The sequence below is a fragment of the Elaeis guineensis genome, chromosome 13 (assembly GCF_000442705.2).
Source record: "Elaeis guineensis isolate ETL-2024a chromosome 13, EG11, whole genome shotgun sequence".
Classification (NCBI taxonomy): domain Eukaryota; kingdom Viridiplantae; phylum Streptophyta; class Magnoliopsida; order Arecales; family Arecaceae; genus Elaeis; species Elaeis guineensis.
Window position 1 is genome coordinate 15,871,884 of NC_026005.2, and position 22,140 is coordinate 15,894,023.

The window sequence follows — 22,140 nt, forward strand, 5'->3', positions numbered from 1 at the left end:
AAAAACCAACTTTGCTTGATTTGAAGATTCCGATCTACTATTAACAAAGACAATATTAGAAAATCATTTTTAGCGACGAGAAAACTTTGAGGACATCTATATCATGCTATCTCTAACTCACACATAGCAAAGGGAATAAACAGATGTTGTTTAACCTATAATTCTCTTCTTTCTTGGTCACAACTCATCTAATGATCCAAAGACAGCACAAATATGAGGAGAGTGATGAAATCAATGGGTAACAACTCAAAAAAAAAGTCAAATTAATAATACGTTGTCCAACAGCAAATCAACGCCATTAATAAATCATATGTGAACACCTCTTGCTTTTTTTATTTATTTATTTATTTTTATTTTGAACTGCTGTATGTGATTCAATGAAAGAAGAGTGCATTGATCAACATAAGTATCAGCTATATATATATTATATTTGTCCCCCTAAACTGGATCACTAATTTTAGCCTCACTCTGATGTGCAGCTTTGACTCCTCATTCTTTTTCCATTTTAGAAATACTTAGAATTTGAATTCTGGATGTTCTAAGGGAGAAGCTGTTGGAGAGGAGATGCCAATCAACTGTGCTACCAATTGTTGGGATCAATTAATTTTTCTTAAACTGTACTTTTGGTAGCTGAAAGAAAAATCTTTGACAAAATTTTGATTTTTATCGCTTAAGTAAGGTGCATTTCATAAACATAACTGATCAAGTGCTCTAGCATACTTCCAATAGCAATGGACATATTTATGGCATCACTCCATATGGTTGATTCTGACAAAGCTGCTTTAACAAAACATTGTGATCTACTGCAATCTACTATAGATGGTATAAGATCAGTATACCCCAAAGCAATTATCACATGAGCTCGGCCCCCTGCAGAACAATTCTCATGGTAACATTTTTCATAATCGTGTTGATGCTCTCAGCATTCTGCTTTGTAATTATTTCTCATCACTTGAAATGAATCCATGGGGGAAACCCATGCTTCCTATCAAAAATATATTTCATAACCAACTAGAGCCTAGGGAGGAGACAATCCCTTTCTTGACAAAGTCTCCAAACATTTTCTGAAAGGACGATTTATTTTTGAATTTCCTCATAAAAGCATGCAAACGCTCCAACATCTCTATCCATTGAGTGTCCAGCGAGCGTTTTTTATATGTAGATCCTCATATCTTCTAAAGGATTCATGGAAAAGAATGCCACATGCCAAGAGTTGATAGAGTCTGGATTTTGCAAGCACTGACCATATAACCCCTACTTCCAGTTCAATTCCAATTGTATGTGTTTTATATAAGAGTATACAAACTGCCCAAAATAGCAGTTTGCTTATGGAAAAAGTAGGATTATTGTACAAAATTCCATTGCTTTTATTCACATTAGAAAATATAAAACTTCACAAAGCTTTGAGTGACATAATTTTGTAAATGAATGAAAACAAAGTGAACTAGTAGAGTATGCCAGGTCACAAAAATAAGTAGGAAGATCATAATGCATGATCATGCTCAAATTAGAAAAACACCATCAAAAATATCTCTTATTCATTATTGTGAATCATCATTTAAAGCAATTCTTGCTTCATTCCTGCAATCTCTGCTCCATGTCCACTGCATGCCACCCTGGCAGCGACAAGCATCCGGATCTACTTACATGCATCATGGATATCAAGAACATTATACATGCCCATTCATAATGCATTTCTCGATGTCATAAGTTTTAAGAGGTAATAGTTTCCTAGCATTAGAAAATGAAATAGTTGCAGAGGTGCAACAAAGGTTGAAGGCTCCTAGGAGATTTGATGAAAACATATTTGAAAAATTAATATTAAAGAACAATTCAGTTAAGGTGATTTTAGAAAGTTGAAACGTGAAAATTCAATAAAATGTTAGAAAATGTTTTATGAATCACAAGACTGCAAAAAAATCCACAGGAATAATATACAAGTTTGAATTGCTGAATTAATTCACAAATGTAAGAATTACAAAGAATTTATTAGTTTCTTGCCAAAGTTGTATATATATAAAAATAATCTTAGTTTGTACAAGTACATTCATAACTAATAAACATGCAAGTAGGGCAGAAAGAACTAATACTATCATCACCTAAACATTGTTCCTGAATTACATGTGAACAGGTCATGGGAATAGTTTGCGAAGTTCATGACCAGTGAGAAGGCCATAGTTATCTCTTTTTCCTCACTTTTCCTTTTGAGAATAGAAGGGGGAGTGCTGCATATTACAATCACCTTGTTCGAATACCTGCAAAACAACATCACAAAGCTTCAAAGCAACTACCACCTCCCATGAGGAGTGCAGCCTCCCATGAAAGCCCAATTTGCTACCAAAACTTTCTTTTCCTTTTTCTTTGCAATCCAAGATTTCTGATTTTTTACTGGATAATTTAATAATTAACATGACAAGTTTACAACCCGAATCCCTTGGCAGAGAAAAAGAAAACGAATAACTATAGATTTTCCAATATTTGAATTTTGTAACCGTGCCTGCAAGATGCTTGGATTAATTAACTTTACCAAAAAAAAATCTCTTGTAGCAGATGTGAAGCAAATTTTCAAATTGAAAACAATTTTGTATGCAAGAACAGAGGAAAAAAACAAATGAAAAACCTTAAACATTTTGTTATAGCTTTTTTTTGGGTGTGTGTGTTTTGCCAGTTTACAGCTATTAAAACAATCGGAAAGTAATTTATATTTATTTTATGCTTATATCTCAAGAAATAAATATTGTGTATCAAATAAAAAATACAACAATTCAAACTAAACTAACTGGTGAAAATTAAAAATCTAAAGAAGTTATAACAGCAAGATGACTCTCAGCAGGAAAAGAAACAAAAGCATTGAAGTTGGCAGTGTAATTAAAGCTAGCACAGTTTCATTTTTGCGAAACAAATTTAACAAGGACCTAGATTCCAAGACCAGAAATAATGCACAGTTAAATGGCATGCCCCATTTCAAGAGTACAGGTTTTCTCATTCATTTGACACTATTATAGGACCGCACTATCATTGAAGTCCCAGATCAACAGCTTCATCAAATTTTAGCACATGCTTAGTTGCCAAATAAGTTGGAGGATATCCTTTCATCCAGGAGATGTCCTTGCCAGTCGCCAAAAAAGGTTGTGAATAGAGGCTTATACCATATGGGAATATAGGTAGACCCACACTATATAATTCTAGTCCACCAACTTGGTGGAGAACTTGCACTGCAACCCTGTTTCCTCCGATTATCATTTTATCCTCTTTCACTCTCTAAACACATTAAAAATTGCAAGGCAATTTTATTTTTACGATAAAATCGATAATATCTTGATTTTTTTTTTTGAGTGGAAAAAATGTCTCGAAATTCCATACGCATTAATGCATATTATTATTTCCAAATATTCTCTGCAGTTATTCCTCCAACCAAACATCAAAACCCTCCTATTCTGCTGAATAGGCCTATTCCTCAAAACAGAACAAGAGATATCTTTTCCGAAATCTATTCCATAACCAAATATTGCCTTAGGGAACAATAGCAAACTCAATGTTTTCTGTTACCACAGCTCAAGCTAAAGAACCAGAGAATGCAAATAACACCAAGGTAATAAAAAAGATAGTCTCTTTATCATTTAATCTCTTTTCAAAAGTAAATTCTTATGAGAAATGTTCATCAACAGAAGTCAATACCCAAACCACTACCCCTTGCTGCATGAAAGAAGTTCAGAATGGAACTAAAGGAGGTAAGAAGCGAAACAGACCAAACAAAGAACCTGAAGACCAAGCAATAGTCATAACAGCACAGGATGAGCAGCAGCAATGGTGCGTTCTTGACTCCTCTGTTAAAGACTTATTGATCAAAGGCTGACTGATTACTGTAAAAACTTTTTTGTATTGCAGCTGGCAGCAGCAGCATTATTTGAAATTCAAGTTCAAGCTTTGGTTGGCGGCGTTCAAGGCCAACCAACAGAAAGAAAGCAAAAAGAATTAGCCAAGTAAATCCCCTCTTGAATGCCCACTTCGAGGGGCTTCCAAGCTCATCAGATGTGCTGCAGTTAAGGAGGATGGTGGTGGGTGAAAGTGAAAACGGATTGCATTCTTTTCAACTATCAGATACTGGGACAGTTCAAGGAAACTTTTATTTGCTGCACTGTGGCATTGATTAATTGAGTGATGGTTGTCACTGTCTCAATATCCAGTTTGGCAGAGGGCGAGCTGCTTACAAGGAGTTGAAATAACACAGTGACCAGTGAACCTGAGGCAACTCCCATAGGATTTGAGCTGGTAGAGGCCCCTTCCCCATTGGGTTGTCCATCGGGCAATATCGCGAAGCCAGATGGCAGAAGTGGTATTTTTGATGGGTCTACGCCACTCATCACCATATCGAGGGATGGTAGATCGACGGTAGCATAGGCTGTGAGTGAGACAGATGCATCAATGCAGCTCTCTTGGAGTATCAACATGTTGCTCTGGCTAGAATTGAGAGTCTGCATCATTCACCATTGTAAAGAAGATAGCATCAATACCATCATGACTCAGGGCACTGCTATTTAGAACCAGATCAAATTTGTGATATGGATGCTTATGATAAAATTAATGGTGGGATTTATTAAAAATAATATATGGTGGGTATAAAATGAATAATAAGATTAATACTTACATAGGTAGTATCTGGCTTCGTGCATTATTATTTATATAACAGAGATCCAAATCTGAAAATCTAAGATTTGAGGACAAGGAGGGTGCAAAAAACATTCAAGTAACTTACACGAAGCATAGAAATGCAGTTCCCTTGATGCGAACCATTTGTGATACGTGCAACCTCCTGCACTGAATTGCCATTGGAGAGAACATCCCACTAAAAAAGAATTCATATAAACAAGGATTTATAATTCTTTTTAAAAAAAAATGGTAAGAAAAATGGTGGAAGAACCGCCAACCATTTTATAAAAGTAATGGGAGAATCGCCTCTCCCAATACTTGGAACTTAGGTCCTCCTCCAAATGGAGGGGTGCATCCCCTGGGCTGCTGCCCACTTTACACAATTTTAGAAGTACAAAATTTTTGAAGTTGAGTAATACCATCAATACTCTGACCAATACATCTTAAGAAGGTAGGCACAAACCTCAGCTCGAGTTTTTGCATCTTTGATGTAACTGAAGACCCTCTGTGATGGTAGAGGTAACCATATAGAGGTTGTTGCACTAAGGATGAGGCCACTTGGGTAGTCGGAAGGACCTGGACTTCTGTAAACGGTGAGACGGATGCCAACATCAGTGAATCCTGAGGGATTGGTCCATACGTGTCCGTGGTTGTTGGATGCAGTAATACGGGCACAGAAATTGTTCACCATTCTCTGGGCAAGCGTCATCATGCTCCTTTTCCCGTCAGGTCCAGGAATCACTGGTTGCCATAGTTGAAATCACAGTCAAACATCAGTTCCACAAACTCACTAAAGTTTCTCATATAATACTTCTAGTAGTTAATGCATTACCTCCTTCAAGGTCTCTACTTGAAATTCCAGTCACCCTTAAGCATGCAAACCTCTCGCACATCCTCTGTAGGGTGGAGAGCCAACGCTGCGCTCCAAATGCCATTCCACTATGTACTAGATTCCTATAAAGTTGATGGATCCGGTTCTTCGCATCAACCTCCATGTGTTCGACCCAATTTACCTATGCCACCATTAACCAATGACATCCTAATCAGTAAAGGTAGACTTCAAATCTATTAACTAAGATCTTTTCATGCATATGACACTATGAATCACCTTAGAGCAGCCATTGGGCATGCCCTGAATCAAGCAGCCAGAAGGAAGCCTCCACGATTGAGAGGCCAGCTGATTCTCTCCAGGGTAGTCCACCGAAACATCAACAATTGCCCACAGACCCTCTTGAATTTGATGGCAGTAGCGCAGGAAGCAGAATTCACGGGTAGGAATGACTGGTGAAAGAACCTGTAGTTCCTCGTACATCTGCTTGGAATTTGAATTACAAAAAAAATAAAAATAATAATAAAAAAAAGGAGAAGTTCAAGAGAATCACAACAAGAAGGAAATGAAATGTGTAAGTACCAGAACCAATGTTCCACTCTTACTGCCTGCAATTCCAGTCGCAAGTACTTCGATGTTCTTTGCATTAGAAACAATAGTAGGAAATAGCTCTGCCCACTTGCTCTACAGCCAAATCAACCTCAACTCACTCCAAACATGAATTAGTGAAAGGGTATTGATCAAACGATTAAGGAATAAAACTCACCGCATCGGTGAACATATCGACCAATGATGTGGAATTCATAGTCACCACACCAGAATCCCTTGAGGCCTCAGAATGGAAATCGAGGTACTTGAACTGCTGGCCAGGCCTTGGGAAGATCCTTTCATAGGTTTCCAGATGAAGTACCTCCCTCCCATCATGCCCAACCTTCACCCAGAGGGGTTCATCTGTCTGCACTAACTTGATCAATTCTTCCATCGCCCTGGTCGCCAAATCCAGCATAACAGGTTTCTCAATCTCTGAAACTGCTGCAGGAAAAGGAAATGGAATGACAGTAGATGAACTTCCAGAGAGAAGATCAAGATGAACGGAGGAGCTAGGCCCGTGATTACTGTAACCCCGCATTGACAGATCTGGTGGAGACATTGCCAATGGCTGGTCCAAAGGAAGTTGGGTAATAGGCCTTCCTAGATATTTAGATGCAAAGCTTGAGACACGATCAAGCTGCAAGATGCTACCACAGGGTAATGGTAAGAACAGGATAATGTTGATTTCTTCCCTCTCTAAATTGAGTGAAAAGAACATCAGAAACAGGTTAACAATACACAGATAATGCAAAAGTGACAATTCGACACTCAAATCTTGACGCCAAAACTGCTGCTACAAAAACAAATTCCTCTACAATGAGATGTAATCTTCAACAACCAGCAATTCTACTATAGTATTAATATCAAGAATGAAGCAAACAAACATCAAATAAGAGTAGCCTAAGCTAGAACAATCTCCTATTCATGTGAGCTATAACAATATTAAGTATTAACAATAGCATCACCAGACAACAAAAAATAATAATAATAAATAAAAGCGGGCGTATATGTTTACTCTTTCGATAAAGTTTTAATCCATTATCATATTTAATTTAACCAGTGACTGCTATGCACTCTAATGTTGAAAATGAAATTTGCCACTATAATAACTACTTCCTTGAACCTATGTTTAGATATATATCTTAAAGATGTGATCTAGCTATAATGGTGTCAGTACCAAGAAATGAAGCGAACACTAGTTTTTATAGTTGAAATTGCTCTAATGACAATTACTTCCTTGATTCTACATTTAGATGCAATCATCCAAACTTGATCAAGAAATAATATTTTTTTTCTAAGGGAGAATGCAACATCACTAATATTGGGAAAAGTGAAGAAATATTATCGACTAAACCAGAAAAATTATTCCTTCTATTCATAAGGAGCTGTAGCAGCATTAAAAATAGCATGATCAGAAAGCTCAGTCATCAAAGACTACTTTCTATATAGTTTTTACTTTTAATCCATCATTGATTTTAATCTTGACTACTTTGCAAAGAAAACATTGATGTTATAACAACTATTTACCAAAATCCATAGTTTGATATAGTCCTTGAGATATGCTCATTCTGCAGTGGCATTAATATCAGGAAATGAAGAGAAAAAAATAATAAATTGAATTAACCAAACCCAGAACAACCTCTCCCTTCTGTTCATATGTAGCTATAGGATTATAAGATATGGCACAAGCAGACAAAATTATTGAATCAAAAGAGGACATAAATGCTTAGACTTAAAAGATAACAATTATAAATCTTGACTTTAATTGATTGTCATTTTTAACAAACAACTTTGGCACTCTAATTCTGGAAACCAAAATTGCAGCTACAATGATTACTTTCTTGAATTCATATCTAGATATAATCATTAAAACATGATGAAGTGGAAATGACATTAATATTGAGAAATGAAGCAAAAATATATTAAATCAAATCAGTCGAAGCTAGAACAACCTCTCCATTCTAGTCACCATGTACTACAGAGCTACAGCAATATTAAAAATAGCATTATCAGATGAAAATGTTGCATCAAATAAAGAGGGTATAATGCTTATTCTTGAAGACTACTGCTACATAGTTTTGTTTTAATCCATCATCAAATTTTAAATAGTGATTGTACTGCTTTCTAAATTTTAAGGTGGACATTGCTGCTAAACTACTTTCTTGAATCTACATTTAGATATGGTCCTTAGGACATGATCATGCTACAATGGCATCAATTCTAGGAAATGAAGCAAATTTATATCCAATCAAACTAACCGATGTTAGAAGAACCTCTTCCTTCTACCTCTAGGGATATTAGCAAAATTAAAAGCAGTGTGATCAGATGAAAATATTGAAACAAAAGAGGGCATAAACGCTTAGTCTTAAAAAGATGATAAACATTAAAGGTCTATTTCCAATCCATCATTAGCTTTCGTCACTGACTGTTTCCCATTCTATATATATCAATAAAATCCTTAAGAGTTGATTAAGCTGCAATGTCATTAATGACTCAGAAATGAAGTGAGCACATAGTAAATCAAATTAACAGAAGCTAGAATTACCTCTTCCTCTCTTTATATGAAAACTGAAGAGAGTGCATGAGACAAGTACATTGATCAAAAGAGGGGATAAATGCCTGGTCTAGAAAATTAGTACTACTGTGAAGTATTGATATTAAGCCATCATTAAACTTTTAACAATGAGCTCTAATTTTAACTGCAGCAATCAATGCTCCAAGGATCACTTCCTTGAACCGACATTCAAAAACATGATCAAGCTGCCATGCCATTTGCATTAGGAAATAAAGCAACCAGAAATTCAATCAAATTAACTGAAGATGGATAATCTCTTATGTTTTTATGGAAATATAGAAATATTAGTTATGTCATGACTAACAGAATGAATCGAAAGAGGATGTCAGTGCCTGGTCTCAATATACTACTTTAAATAACCTAATGTTGAAACATAAAAATTGCTGATATAACAACTACTTCCTTTCACCTGTACTAGATATAATCCTACAGTAATGATCTAGCTTCAATGGCAGTAATGCAGGGGAATGAATTGAATAAATGATTAATCAAATTAACGAAAGCTATAACAGTTTGTTGTTCCGTCCAAGAGCTATAATAACAACTAAAAAGGTAATATGACCAGAAATGCATACTGAAATGGAAAAAGGATATAGCAGTCTTGTATTAAAATACATTCACTGCAAAGTATAAATTTCAATCTATCATCATTTCAAATCTGAGAATGTTTTAAACGTGTCTTGAAAGTTAAAATTCTGCAACGACAACTCTTGAAAATCAAACTTGACACCCAATTAAGCTGCAATAACATTAAGATAGGGTTACAGGATAGATGAAAATCTCTAATTGGATTAATCATGACTATAACAAACACATTTTACCTATCTAAACAGAGGTACAGATATTGGCTGATTACCCAAACAGATTGCATTGAGGGAAGACATGCATCAGTCTTGATAGATTGTTACATTTTTTTTCAAAAAGAAAATTGCCTTTCCTTCTTCTCAATAGCAAAATCTAGAATATATATAAACTATTTTTAAAGTTAACTGCAATGAAATTTTCTAACAAAAGGACATGAATTTAAATGCCGCCTTAGGCACTACCATCACCTCTATATGCAGATGAAATGCAGAAAAGGGAGTGGCACCGAAGACAACTTTACCTCTTCCTTCAATCGGGCGTTCTCCATCCGAAGCTCCTGCTCAATGACAGAGGAGTCTTCATTGGTCGGTGGCCCGCCGCAGGATGGGCAGATGGCGTTCTTGAGAACCTCCTTCATCGCAATGTTCTCACAACGAACCTTGTCATTCTCGGCACGGAGAGTGCAATTATCGGTCCTCTCGTGGTGTGCCTGCACGCCTCTCAGATCGATCAGACATGCCAAAAGGTGCCTCCTTTCCGGCACCACCAGCTTCAAAATCAAATCTTTCCATCAAAAACACAAAGAACCCAACAAGAACAAAGAGAAGAGGTGCTTGCCTTCATCTGAGTCCTCTTGTTCTGGAACCAGAACTTGATCTGCCGTGGCTCCAGCCCCAAATCCTGGCTTAGCTGCATCCTCTGCTTCTCATCCGGGTGAGGGCATATCTTAAACATCCTAAAACAACCCAAAAAAACACAACCGTTTCTTTCTCAGATTCCACCATAAAACCCCCCCTAAAACCCCAAAGGAAAACCAGACAGAGAGAGAGAAGAACAGAGCATACGCTTCCAGCTCTTGAATCTGTTTCGGCGTGTGCCGTTGGCATCGTCTTTTGCCTCCCTGCTGCTCGGGCATCTCTGGCTCGTCCCCGCAATCCATTCCCTTGGCCTCCTCCGCCTCGAAAAATCGGCCCTTTTCCTAGAAGGGCACCCCACTACAGTCCCAAAACATTCTAGAGGGCGTCCTCGAGGACCCATCCAGCCTTATATACATGGGCGAATCCGGTGTCAAGGCAGCGGCGCTGCTGCCCAGCGAGAGGCTCGGGGCAGTGGCACCACTCTCGTTGGGCAGCTTTGTCGTTATCGATCTTATTCCTCCCTCCTTCCCCGGTCTCGCTGGGAGCTTATCTGGGTTCGGGCTCTGGGAGAGCCCAAATTTGGCAACCGGCGCTGCTGGCACCGGAAATATCGCCAGCAATCCCTGTGGATTCCCCCCGGACCATCCCCCGTATTAATTGTCGAGGTCCAGATTAAAAGCTCCCTCCTTTCCTCTCTTTTTGCTCTCGCTCGAGCCTTCAAAGCCTTCCTACTGAGAGAGAGCAATAAAGGACCGGATTCAAAGGCGGAGATTGGATTGGCATTTCTCCTTACTTCTCCATCTTCGGTGCGCTTCGGCTTCGGTTTTGTTTTTCGCCTTGGTTTCTCTGTCTTTCTGTGGGCTGTCGTCGCTGACAGGGCAGGGTACAGCTTTGAGAATTTAAGAAGGTATCGGAGAAGCGGGATGGAACTCTCTCTCTCTACTTGTACCTGGTCACCAGCCACTGGAAGACGACGATAACAATAATTATTATACAATAGATTATATATGGGTATATGGTTACCGCTAAAAATTGATTAAATCTGATTTTTTTTATATTTTTTTAATGGGAGAGGGGATGAACGGCTTGGTTGGAAATTTAGCTTAATTATCTAATTAAAATTATCTTTATTTATTGTATTGATATCTTAATTATTAAAGAGAACCGATGCAATCCTTCAATCATAAACCTATACATAGAATGTTTGTAACCAATGACAAATATCAATAATCGATGACATGATAGTTATATAAAATTGAACAAAATTTTTAATAATAATCATGATGTATTATTAAATGTTATTGACTAACTAGTTTGTAAGAATATAGTTTCCACTATGTAGCTGAATTTATTTGTCATGGTATTGATTATATCTGAAGATGAAATATGACTAACTGCTATATTTCTTGTGTAAGCAACGCTATAAAGCCCAACCATGATATCCAAAAAAAAGTTCAATGTATGGTAACCATTCTCCTCAAAATATACAATAATGGAATTCTCTTTGATACTAGGGTTGGACCCTAAAGCATTCTTCATCTTATAATAATCACCATTATAAGATGTGGTGCTTGTACTTTGACTAATTTAATATAAGAACTCTTTATTAATACACTTAGGTTGCGTTTAGTAGCTGGCAATCTATCTTGATCACTGATAATTTAAAGGAGTCCCATTAGATTATCACGTTTGATATACTTTTTGGATTGATAATCCAAATTACCTCCAATGAGGTAATATAAACGAGGAGTGGCTATCCAGATTACCACTACTTTGATAATCTTATAATAAAATTTCTGAACGAAACTATCCTCCTCCCCTCTCCCCTCTTCGTGCGGCGCCACCTGTCGCTCATCCGTGCCTCGCCCCCAACCCCCCTCCGCGACTTCACCGCCCGTTGCTACTCTGCCACTAGCAATGGAGGAGAAGGAGAAAACAATGATGAGAACGGCGAGAAAAAAAAGTATGAAGAAGAGGAGAAAGAGGAAGGAGCAAGGAAGGGCGGCGGTGACTCTCCGTCAGAGAGGGAGAAGGTACAGAGCCTCTTCCGCCGACTATCGAGTGGTCTGATGAGGCTTCGGGTCCATGATGTGGTGATCAAGGGGAACACCAAGACCAAGGACTCCGTGATTGAGGCCGAGGTGCTTGACACCTTCTGGTTGGCATCCATGATGCAGGAGCTCCTCCAGGCCGTCGATGTCGCCAACAAGTGGCTCCGTTGGCTGGACATCTTCGATTCGGTCAGCATCACACTCGACGCCAGCCCCCCAAAACTTCTGAGCACCTTCAATGTCATCATCGACGTGGTGGAGGCTGCTGCCTCATGTCGTGGTGCAAGAGGCGCGATGGGGTGCAGTGCCGGAGGTGCGACAAGCGGGGGCCCCCAGGGGTTGGGGTGCGGGGGACTAGCGGTGCGGGTGAGGGCGTGGCCGGAGATGCATGGGCGGACGGCCGAGGATAGAGCAGTCGGGGGTTTGGGGGGGTTGTGGCGTACGGGGAAGGAAAAAGAAGAAAAATAAATAATAATAATAATAATAATAATATATTATATTATATTATATATTATATATATAATATAATATAATATAATATATTTTTGTTCTTTTATTCTGAAAAATTTAAAATTTTGTGCATGGGTGTGATTTTTAATAAATTTGATTTAAAAATTTTAAAAATTTGATATTACATTACCAGTAATCTGATTGCCATATCAAACATGTCAATCAAGATTTTCAATAATTTTACTATAATATTATCTGCATGTACCAAATATATAATTAATATTACTGGTAATCTATCCAAATTATAGGTAATTCATATTACTAAGTAATTCAGATTATCACTGTCTGGCAATGCACTAAATGCAACCTTAAATTCTTTCAAAAAAATTTAAATGAGTATGTATATAAAAAACAAGAGCCTATGACTTATTGATATCAACCCCTAAATGACTCCTTTTAAAGATATACTTTGTAATGTGCTAAGTGATTCAATGATTGTGGTCAACTAGTTTTCATTCTCTAATTGAATTGCATGAAATGCTAGATGAGGGCTAATTCTATAGATAATGATACACAAATCCTCAAGAGATATATTGCTTAAAATAAAATATTGATATTCAAATCTTCTTTAATTGCTTAAGTGTAAAATTTGCTATTCCTTATCTTTAACTCTTCCCTCGATCCTTTGCTCTCTTTTAATATTTCATTGGTGCAGGAAGCTTGCTCTCACCTCTCATTTCTTTCAAATAAAAAAAAAAATATTGATATTCACGACTAGAATAATAATTGTTGCTATTTATGTCGACTGAGGTTGGAAGGAGAATAATTGGACCTTGCGCAATGGTGCTGGACTGACTTGCAAAATAAAGTTCGGACTAGAGGTTTTCACTCCGACGAAGACTTTCTGATATTCAAGTCAGGAATCAAAGAATAATGGAAGCAGCAACTAGTTCTCTGAGAGGAGTTACTTACGTAGGTCCTCAGGACTTTAATTATTTACAGAGGATATAACTGAACAATCGTAGAAACGTGTTGTTCTAAGGTTGTCGGACCGTTGGACGTGTTGTTAGTGGGCGAGATATTCTAGTTCTTATCTACTTTCATGAGATATGGAGAGTTAGTTACATCCGAATTTATCAACTTAAGATGAACAGCTACTGCACGTGTTAGAAAATTGACTGTCCGAGATAATGGAGGAAGCTCATGTGCTACATGGACCGCTCATCAGACTGAATACAAATAGCTCAGTTCCACATACCTCAGCTCGGTGCTTGGGACTGCAATCATGATGATAGCTCACTGGTTTGGAGTATTCCATGATAACACACTGATCCGAGGTATTCACAATACAACCATAACAACTACCCCCTACTTCTGAGTCTGAGAATCAAGTGAAACGAGTACCTCTAAAGTCGTACCTCGAATCTGGAGATGCACGCTCTCACGCTTTCATATATGTCCTCAGCATTTAAAATTGATGACGTCAATCTGACGAGCAAGGCTTGTTGCGAATGATCGTGATTGATGGGACCACTCATATGGTGGTTCTTTCGAGAATTTTATTTTTTCAGCGGCGTCTCTCTGTCTTCTCCTTCATCCTCTTTTAAATCTACTTTTTGGGTGCATTGAGAAGACAACTACAATCTCCTTCACTTCTGATTCTTGTTGTAATTCTCAGGGATAGGATGAACCCAGAGCTCTTGAGGAAGATTAAACTGGCATCGGCCTGAAAAAGATAGGCCAAAATTCCATCCGCTGATCCTCCAGCCCCAGTGGGTGGTGATGTAGAGGTTCCGACCACTAAATCAACTACCGTAGTCGTGGGAGATGAAAATCCTCTTTTGATTGCTAAGTCTACGATTTTTCTATTGGAAACTGTGACCCCACTAGAGGAGGTTCCGACAAAGGAGACTCCGATGGAGAAGACACAAGCGACGGATGCAGGCAATCATCCAGAAGAAGCTCTGACGGTGGCGGTGAAGACTGGGGAGCCTTTGGAGCAGATGGCTCCTATCAAATACCTTCCCTTGATCTTTTCTCAAGCAAATCCTTCACGACCAGCACCTTCTGCTCCGTCTGCAGTGGAGAATCTCAAGATCGCGATGGAGTTTCTGAGAAATTTTCTATCTCCTACTAAAAAATAATACCTGGACGAACAAGGGGCTCAACAGTAGATGGGGTGCCTTTAGATCTCTTGTTCAAGTAAGGAGTCTTTGAATCTTTCTCTTTGATCTCCTGGAGCTTACTGTAGTTAATAGCTTTGGTATATAGGTTGGGCATTTTCTAGCCAGCTTCGTCGGCTCCACCTCTGAAGCTTCAATATTAGAGCTTACAGCAGCGAAGGAAGAAATAGACTGGCTAAAGTATCTTTTGAAGGAGGAACAATCGGCCACCGCTGAGTTGACCAAAGAAGTCAACTCTTCTGAGGATGCCCTCCGAGAAGTCCGAGAAATGATCGATCATCGAAATGATGAGTTAAAGAGGGTTGAGAAGAAGATTGAAGATCTCGAAAGACAAAGATCTGAGACTGAGAGAGACTACTACCGAGCCCGCAACGATATAGAGCACCTAAGAAAGATGCTCGAAGAAAGAAGGGGTCGAGACTCTACCCCTCTTGAGGTTCATTCCTAAAGGAGCCTTAGTAGGAGCTCGGCTAAAAAGGTTAGAACCTTGGATAGAGCAAGCCGCAAAGGAAAAATACCTCAGAGGGATGAAGGCTCCACCTCCAAAAGGATTCGGATAACTCAAGAGCCGTCTGCACCTCGGAGCAAACTTCAAGAGGTCCTGACAAATGTAGAGTGCCTGAAGGAGAAGCTGAAGGAGGAGAGAGAAGATCAAGCTTGCCTCCACCACCGACTCTTAGGTCAGGAGCTTCTAACTGCGAATGCTCTCAAGAAGATAGATCGATAGGTGAGAAGAGAGGTCGAGATTATAAACCAGATCTGTAAGACAGTATTCTCCATAGATTTCAAGAGGTGTAAGATAATGACTCAGGCACATCTTCCTGCTAACAGTGTTGAGCTTCTACAAGCCAGCGATCTTTTCTGTTTGGATGAAACAACTGGCAGCAACAATAATAATATTCAAATATAAATATATATATATGATCTAAGATCATGTCAAAAAGCATTATCAATTATTTGGTTCAATAGTGGATATTGATCATGTATAATATAGAGATTTTATGTTCAAAATCATGTGGTGATAGATTTAAAATATGAGAGACATCTCACTTCTATATCGGACTCAGTGTGTAATAGCTTGTGCCTCATTGGGTCGCCTCCAGTTTTAAATGCATCTCCAATAATTGACTATGGGTCAGCAAACCTTCTTCTTCTATCACCAAATTGAAAGCGATATCTTCGTATCTATCTATTTTATTATCTTCTATCATCCTTATAGAATAGCTTGAAAACTAGATGTAAAATTTTGCTTATCTTTATTCTTACTCTATTTCTTCTTCTCTGTGCATATTTTTTGATTTACAATAAAAATCAGGTGACCGCTTTCTTAGTCTCTCATATCATCAGAAAAAAAAAAAAAAAAAACTAAAAACTTTTGCATACAACTTAAAGAGTAAAGTGTCCCTTGGTGCAAGAATTAGTGTCAATTTAGGAGGTTTTTTTTTCTCCCAAAAATAGGCTATAAGAACCCAAAGGGTGGGGAAGGGCAGTTTTTGGTGACCTAAAGGCTTGGATACTTCGTGAGTATTAGCTTTTCTCTTTGAACTACCCATTATAGTGAATAAAGAGAAAAATACATGGAAAACCGTCAGCTCGAGAGGGGACGAGGTAATCTTTCCAAGAGTGACCTGATCTCAGCTGAATGTCCCAGCTAAGCTTGGCCAACTTTCTTCATGCCTTCTGTCTCCCGAAATATTGAAGAAGGTCAAAGTCTGCAAGTCTTCAAAGTTTTTATGGTAGACTTAAAAGTGGGACGGTATAGTTTGCAAGGCGATATAAACAGATTATTCTTAGTCCTCCAAACCATTAAATAATTAATAAAATTAAACGTCCTTACCCACGGATCAACTAGAAAGCGGTGGACTCTCGCCTCTGGAAATCGTGCCGACTCTCCCGTGTGCCATCCTTCTTGTCCCACCTCCCAAAATCTAATCCCAATCTATCCCTCTTTAGCTTTTTCAAAGCATCTATATATATATTAGTCTTCATCTTTGTACTTTCCAAACGCGAGTGAATTTAGAAATGGTTGAAAAATGGTCTAAAAAGGTACTATCGCTATCGCGTCCGTACGATGTCGACTAACTTGTCTTTTAGTGACGATCGGACGAGGGTTCGGTGGCTTATGTCGCGTCAGAATAGATGCTTTATTTTCTTCCCATTATACCCTCCCATTTGTTATACTTTCCCGATCATGACCGTTGTTCGATGCATCAGACGGCTCACGCGTCCCCACGTGGGGCTAGAAAGGAAGACGTACGAGGTGGACACCCGCACGCGTCAGCGCGAAACCCGGGGATGGGATCCAAAAGGTTGGAAGCAGGATGAAGGGCGAGGGATCTGGACGATCCCTGACCGGATGAGCATCTCAGTTGCTTCCTTCCACGACCTCGACCTTCGCAAAGATCAATGCATCCCGACTCTTGATGGCACTGGAAGGTCTGGGAGGTCATCGAGGCCGACAACGGGATGTTGTTTTGGGTTCTACGCGACAAGGTGATGGAATTGGAGCAATGGCTGGGCGAAGGGATGGGATTATATTGGAGATGGAGAAAGCGACGGAGGATGGAGAGTTTAAGGATATTTAAAAAAAAAAACAAAAAACAAAGGAAAAAAAAAAAAAAAGGCAGCCACTTGACTACCAATAGGTTGCCTATTATTTTACTTGAAGTTGCAAAGCACTGATCATGATTTATTCAATTATTCTTGTATTACATATAAATTCTATGATTTATTGATAAATTATATTTTTATTAATTTTTTTTTTTATATGTTACAAATTAATGATACCACATATTATGGCTGGAGTTGATTTTTTTTTTTTTGTTTGCTACCATTTATTGCTTTTACCTCTTTTATATAGATAAATCTATAAAAATTATAAACAGTCACATTTTTTAAAATTTATTATTTTTGATTTTTATTATCTAATTTTTGAGTTTTTATTTTTTAAATTTTGAATCAACATATCTAGCTGAATTGATAGTGAAATCTGGACTTGTGATATGCTATGCTTTTGAACCAAAATCCTCCCCCTTTTTTTGTCACTTTTTTTAGAATTTTTTTTTATCAGAAAGGACAGTCATGAGAATGAAATGATTTAGACTGTCTCGCTATAGGCAAGAAAGGGCACCAAGTAAAGAGGGTTAGGGCAGCACCAATAACCAGAATAACGATGCATATACTTCGTAAATTCACTAAATAAGAAGTCCTTTACAATGAGGTATTGCCCATTCTTTTGGGTATCGTCTAAAAAACTGATATTTTCATAGACCAGCCAACAAGCAGCCATGTACTAAGCAAAAACAACCAAGGAATGTGATGTTTGCCTCAGTTTTCTTACACACGCACGCACGCACACACGCACGCACGCAGAATTATTGGATAAACCATTAAACCATCCCGCAATAGCTCTCCTGCTTTTGTCTTTTTTTTTTTTTTTTTTTTGGATAAGAAAAAAGATTGAGAAATTCTTTGTGGACTGCACGCGGTATAAAAAATCTAATATGGAGCATATTATCTTGTCCGATTGATCCACGTAGTCACCACTTTTCAATATATATTTAATACCTTCAGTTTTATTTTTTCGTTTAAAATTTTGAATGATGAAAATATCCCTATTTTTTGAAAAAATTATGATATCTTATGTCCATATTATGACATCTTGCATCCAAAAAATCATATTTTTGCCCACTGAATGTGACAATATAATGCAGAATGTCATAATATACACAAGATGTCATAATTTTTTTAAAGAACATGAGTATTTTTGTTATTCAAAAATTTCAAATGAAAAAATAAAATTACAAGCATTAAATGTGCATTGAAAAGTAGTTAGACAAAAATATCAATTCCATATTATGATATCAAAGACCATCTTATAATATCCTGAGCCATATTATCACATTCTGCATACAGAAAGTCATAATTGGATACAGGATGTCATAATTTTTTGGACCATATTATTACATCCTGCATATAAAAAATCATAATATGTCATAGGATATCTTAATTTTTTAAAAAAAAAATAAAAATATTTTTATCACATAAAATTTTTAAATAAAAAAATAAAATTATAAATATTAAATATATATTAAAAATAATAATTATATAAAATAATTATATAAAATGATGTGTCAGATTTTCTACGCGCTTGCAGTGCACAAAAAATTTCTCAAAACATTTTATCCACCCATTGTATTATTCCACGGACCATAAGCGTGGGTTCCAGCGCATCTTCCAATAGTATAGTCACCTTACCCATTGTGACATTTACTAAAATGCCACAAATTTAAGCACCAAGAGTTCGTCAGCTTCCCCCGGTAACTTTTTTCTAGTATAACCAAATTTGGTGTTCTCATTAATGATGCAAAAGTGACTTCCTAATATTGGTGGTTGTATTTTGATCGTGTAGGGATCACCAAAAGCATTTTGTTAAAAAGTGTAAAAGAGTTGAGGAACATACAAGTTAACATATTCATATCATCTAACTAAGACTGACTATTAGATGAATGTAATTTTAATATAATCATCAAGAAAATATATGCCCTGTACTATTAAACTCTCAAAAAAACTAGACTAGAGAAAGAGTTTAAATTGATTTAAATGAAGGTTGATGAAACAAATTAAGCTAACTATTTAAAACATTTTGTTTAGATGCTAATAAGGAAAAATGTTTTGAGTAAATAGAGTAGTATAGAGTGGAGTTATAGCAACTATAGCTTTTGTTGTTGAATGTCACCAATTGTCCTTAAATTATTGCAATTGGGTGGACTATATATCTTAATCCTTGATAATGTTGTAATATATTGAACTAATTGTTTGAATGTAAACAACATATAATTTTAGCCTTACAAATAAGGTAGTACATCAAAGAAGTAACAATCATGACTCTTGGACTTGGCCGTGATTAATTAAATTGCATCTAACCAAATATCTATTTTACTACATGAATTCTAGAATGGAGAATTTTTCTACACTATATTTCCATGCCTATATATAGTAAGTGCCATGCTGCATTAATACTTTCATTTGATATATTGAAAAGATATGAAAATATATTGGAAAGGATTAAATGAACCATTGATACCAATATTTTGTTAACTTAGCAATAATTCTTAGTGTTATTTATGTATATTTGCAATGCAAAGTTCTCATCATCATTTTATGTTTCTCACTAGTTTCAAATATCATTTCCAACAATCGTATCTCAAAGCGTAATTATGATTTCTATCATCTTCTGAGACTATATATTTATTATACCATTATATAGGAATAAAACAATGTATCGAGTATTCGAACTTTCTAGATCGAGTAGTTTTCAAAACTGGCATTAACTGCCCATAGTTTTCATATGGTGCGAATCTCAGAGATATCCTTTCATAATTTTATCTTTCTACTTTTACCTTAGGTGATAATATACTTGAAAATATCCTAATTTCGTAACATTTACTTATTTAGAAAAATTCACTCAGGTGGTTCAATTATTGTGAGTCAACATCTATACACATAATATACCTTCCAAGACATGACAAGAGTGCTCGCTAGCACTGTAAATAAGCTTATCCCAACATCATCCTCAAGCAAGTTATATCTTATAAGATTTTCAGACTAGCCCTACATGCATTGATACCATCACCCTCCAAGGATACATAGGAAAACCCCTAATCCGGCCTCAAAAAAAGACTCTGATCAAACCCTAAGCAGCCCACCCACAAATCGCAGTGGCACTACCGTAAATAACCTGAAAATACATGACCAGAATTGTCACCAAGTTCATTATAAATCGCCCCCATCCCCCGAGACGAGCATGAGCAACCCAAGGGCTGAGAGAGAGAGGAAGAGAGATTCCCATTGTGAGAGATGGAACCCGCAAGAATGAAGGAGATCTACAGAGAGTGTATGAGGAACCATGCCGCCCGGCTGGGGACGTACGCCTGCGACGGGTGCTGCGAGTACAGCTCGGACACCCTGCGTCCTAACGTGTTGTTCTGCACCGCCTGCGGGTGTCACCGGAACTTTCACCGCAAGGTGGCGCCGAACAGCGCGTCCGCCGCCATCAACGTCCGGGTGGGAACAACTGTGGATATCGTCCGGGCAAGGCGACGTAAGAGGAGCAAGTTTACCGCGGAGCAAAAGGCTCAGATGCGGGCCTTCGCAGCCCGGCTCGGCTGGAAGGTCCGGAAGCAGGAGGAGGCGGGCGGTGAAGACGAGGTGTCGAGTTTCTGCAAGGACATTGGGATCACCCGCCAGGTGTTTAAGATCTGGATTCACAATCACAAGGGCACTGCCGCTGCGGCCACCTCCACGACCAATACCAATGCTGCACCGGGTGATGCCGAGGGAGAGGGAGATGGAGGCTGCGAGGGGGCAGAAGGGGAGGAGGAGGTCAAGGGGAGTGCCTCCATGGAGGAGGAAAAGTAGGGAGGGAGGGAGGGTCTTGTCCCTTTACTTGTCCTTGTTGCATGCGTCCATAGTCTCTGTTGTTGTTGTCCACTTTTACTGTTCCTTTGGCTTGCTTTCTTTTTATAGCATGTTACCGTAGTCGTCTTCTTCCCCTCTCTTAGAAAGAGAGGTAGAGAGAGAGAGAGAGAGAGAGAGAGAGAGAGAGAGGATGGAGTTGTCTATCTGCATGCATTACATCTGGTCCATTCATTTTGTAATATAAATAAAAATGTATGAAAGACTAGTTTTATGTTTAGTAATGTGGTGGCCTCGTGGATGCTCTTGTTACAAAGTCTTCTGATGGCTTATCATATTATTCCCTTTCCTTTTAGCTTCTGCTGGGATTGAGTACTACGATTCCATTTGATGTGGGCCTGCTGGATTCCAAGTGCTAAGAAAGATGAATGCTATAAAAAGTCTTTGCCACAAGTGACTGGATTTGGATGGAAACAGATGAAAAATGCGGATCCATTTGGTGAATTTGGGTCCTCTACACGCTTAGACTGGATCATCTGGTGGATGGAAACAGATTAAAAATGATGCATTCCTCTCTTGCCTCTACTTGCTAGTTGTGTATCTGATTTGGTTGGCGGACCACTGCACTCAAAGCCATACAACCAGGGTGACAGCGTTATGCTTTTCGCCTCGTTCAATTGGTGCCATGCGCATTATGTTTTTACGCTTGTTCGATTGTTGCCACGTGCGTAAGAGTCATTATTGATGTGACACACGTGTTAATCATTATTCTAAATGAAGAACAGAGTTGGCAGCCAGCTTTCATTAAGATACGTGTCATGCGTTGATGGCACATCTAATTTACGTGGCACGGTTCGGCAAGGGTGGCAATAACAAAGGCAGATGTAATTTACCTCACCGTTTTGTGTTAGAAGGTGTAGATTTTAGTTAGGCAAGGCTCTTGCTCACGTCT

At 38.1% G+C, this 22,140-nt stretch overlaps 2 protein-coding genes across 5 annotated transcripts; one reads left to right on the forward strand and one right to left on the reverse strand.

Annotated features, from left to right (window-relative positions):
• Positions 1–1,967: 1,967 nt before the first annotated feature.
• Positions 1,968–11,054, reverse strand: LOC105056373 (homeobox-leucine zipper protein ROC8). 4 transcript variants are annotated; one of them, XR_012136309.1, is made up of 11 exons: positions 10,295–11,053; positions 10,068–10,185; positions 9,751–9,939; positions 6,246–6,707; positions 6,062–6,163; positions 5,759–5,962; positions 5,483–5,663; positions 5,114–5,391; positions 4,757–4,846; positions 3,750–4,475; positions 1,968–2,255 (listed from the first exon to the last, which is right to left on the reverse strand). XR_012136309.1 is itself a non-coding variant. In XM_029267932.2 (10 exons), exons 1-10 carry the CDS (start codon positions 10,387–10,389, stop codon positions 4,098–4,100), a joined length of 2,064 nt encoding a protein of 687 aa, XP_029123765.1. In that variant the 5' UTR covers positions 10,390–11,054; the 3' UTR covers positions 3,594–4,097. The 4 variants fall into 4 exon arrangements, 3 of the variants coding, with proteins under 3 accessions (XP_029123765.1, XP_029123764.1, XP_029123766.1); XM_029267932.2 differs by lacking the exon at positions 1,968–2,255 and having other exon boundaries at positions 3,594–4,475; positions 4,757–4,813; positions 10,295–11,054; XM_029267931.2 differs by lacking the exon at positions 1,968–2,255 and having other exon boundaries at positions 3,594–4,475.
• Positions 11,055–20,569: 9,515 nt separating this feature from the next.
• Positions 20,570–21,191, forward strand: LOC105056375 (zinc-finger homeodomain protein 11-like). The gene has a single exon (XM_010938546.4). It carries the CDS (start codon positions 20,631–20,633, stop codon positions 21,189–21,191), a length of 561 nt encoding a protein of 186 aa, XP_010936848.1. The 5' UTR covers positions 20,570–20,630.
• The last annotated feature ends 949 nt before the right edge of the window (positions 21,192–22,140 follow it).

Excerpts from the sequence above, each read along its gene's own strand:
- LOC105056373 (XM_029267931.2), bottom strand. The coding sequence starts at position 10,389 with ATGGATTGCGGGGACGAGCCAGAGATGCCCGAGCAGCAGGGAGGCAAA. Across the intron at positions 5,963-6,061 it reads AGAGTGGAACATTGGTTCTG|ATGTACGAGGAACTACAGGT; the intron begins GTACTTACACAT and ends AATTCCAAGCAG. Across the intron at positions 4,476-4,756 it reads ACTGCATTTCTATGCTTCGT|ACTCTCAATTCTAGCCAGAG; the intron begins GTAAGTTACTTG and ends TGAATGATGCAG.
- LOC105056375 (XM_010938546.4), top strand. The coding sequence starts at position 20,631 with ATGGAACCCGCAAGAATGAAGGAGATCTACAGAGAGTGTATGAGGAAC.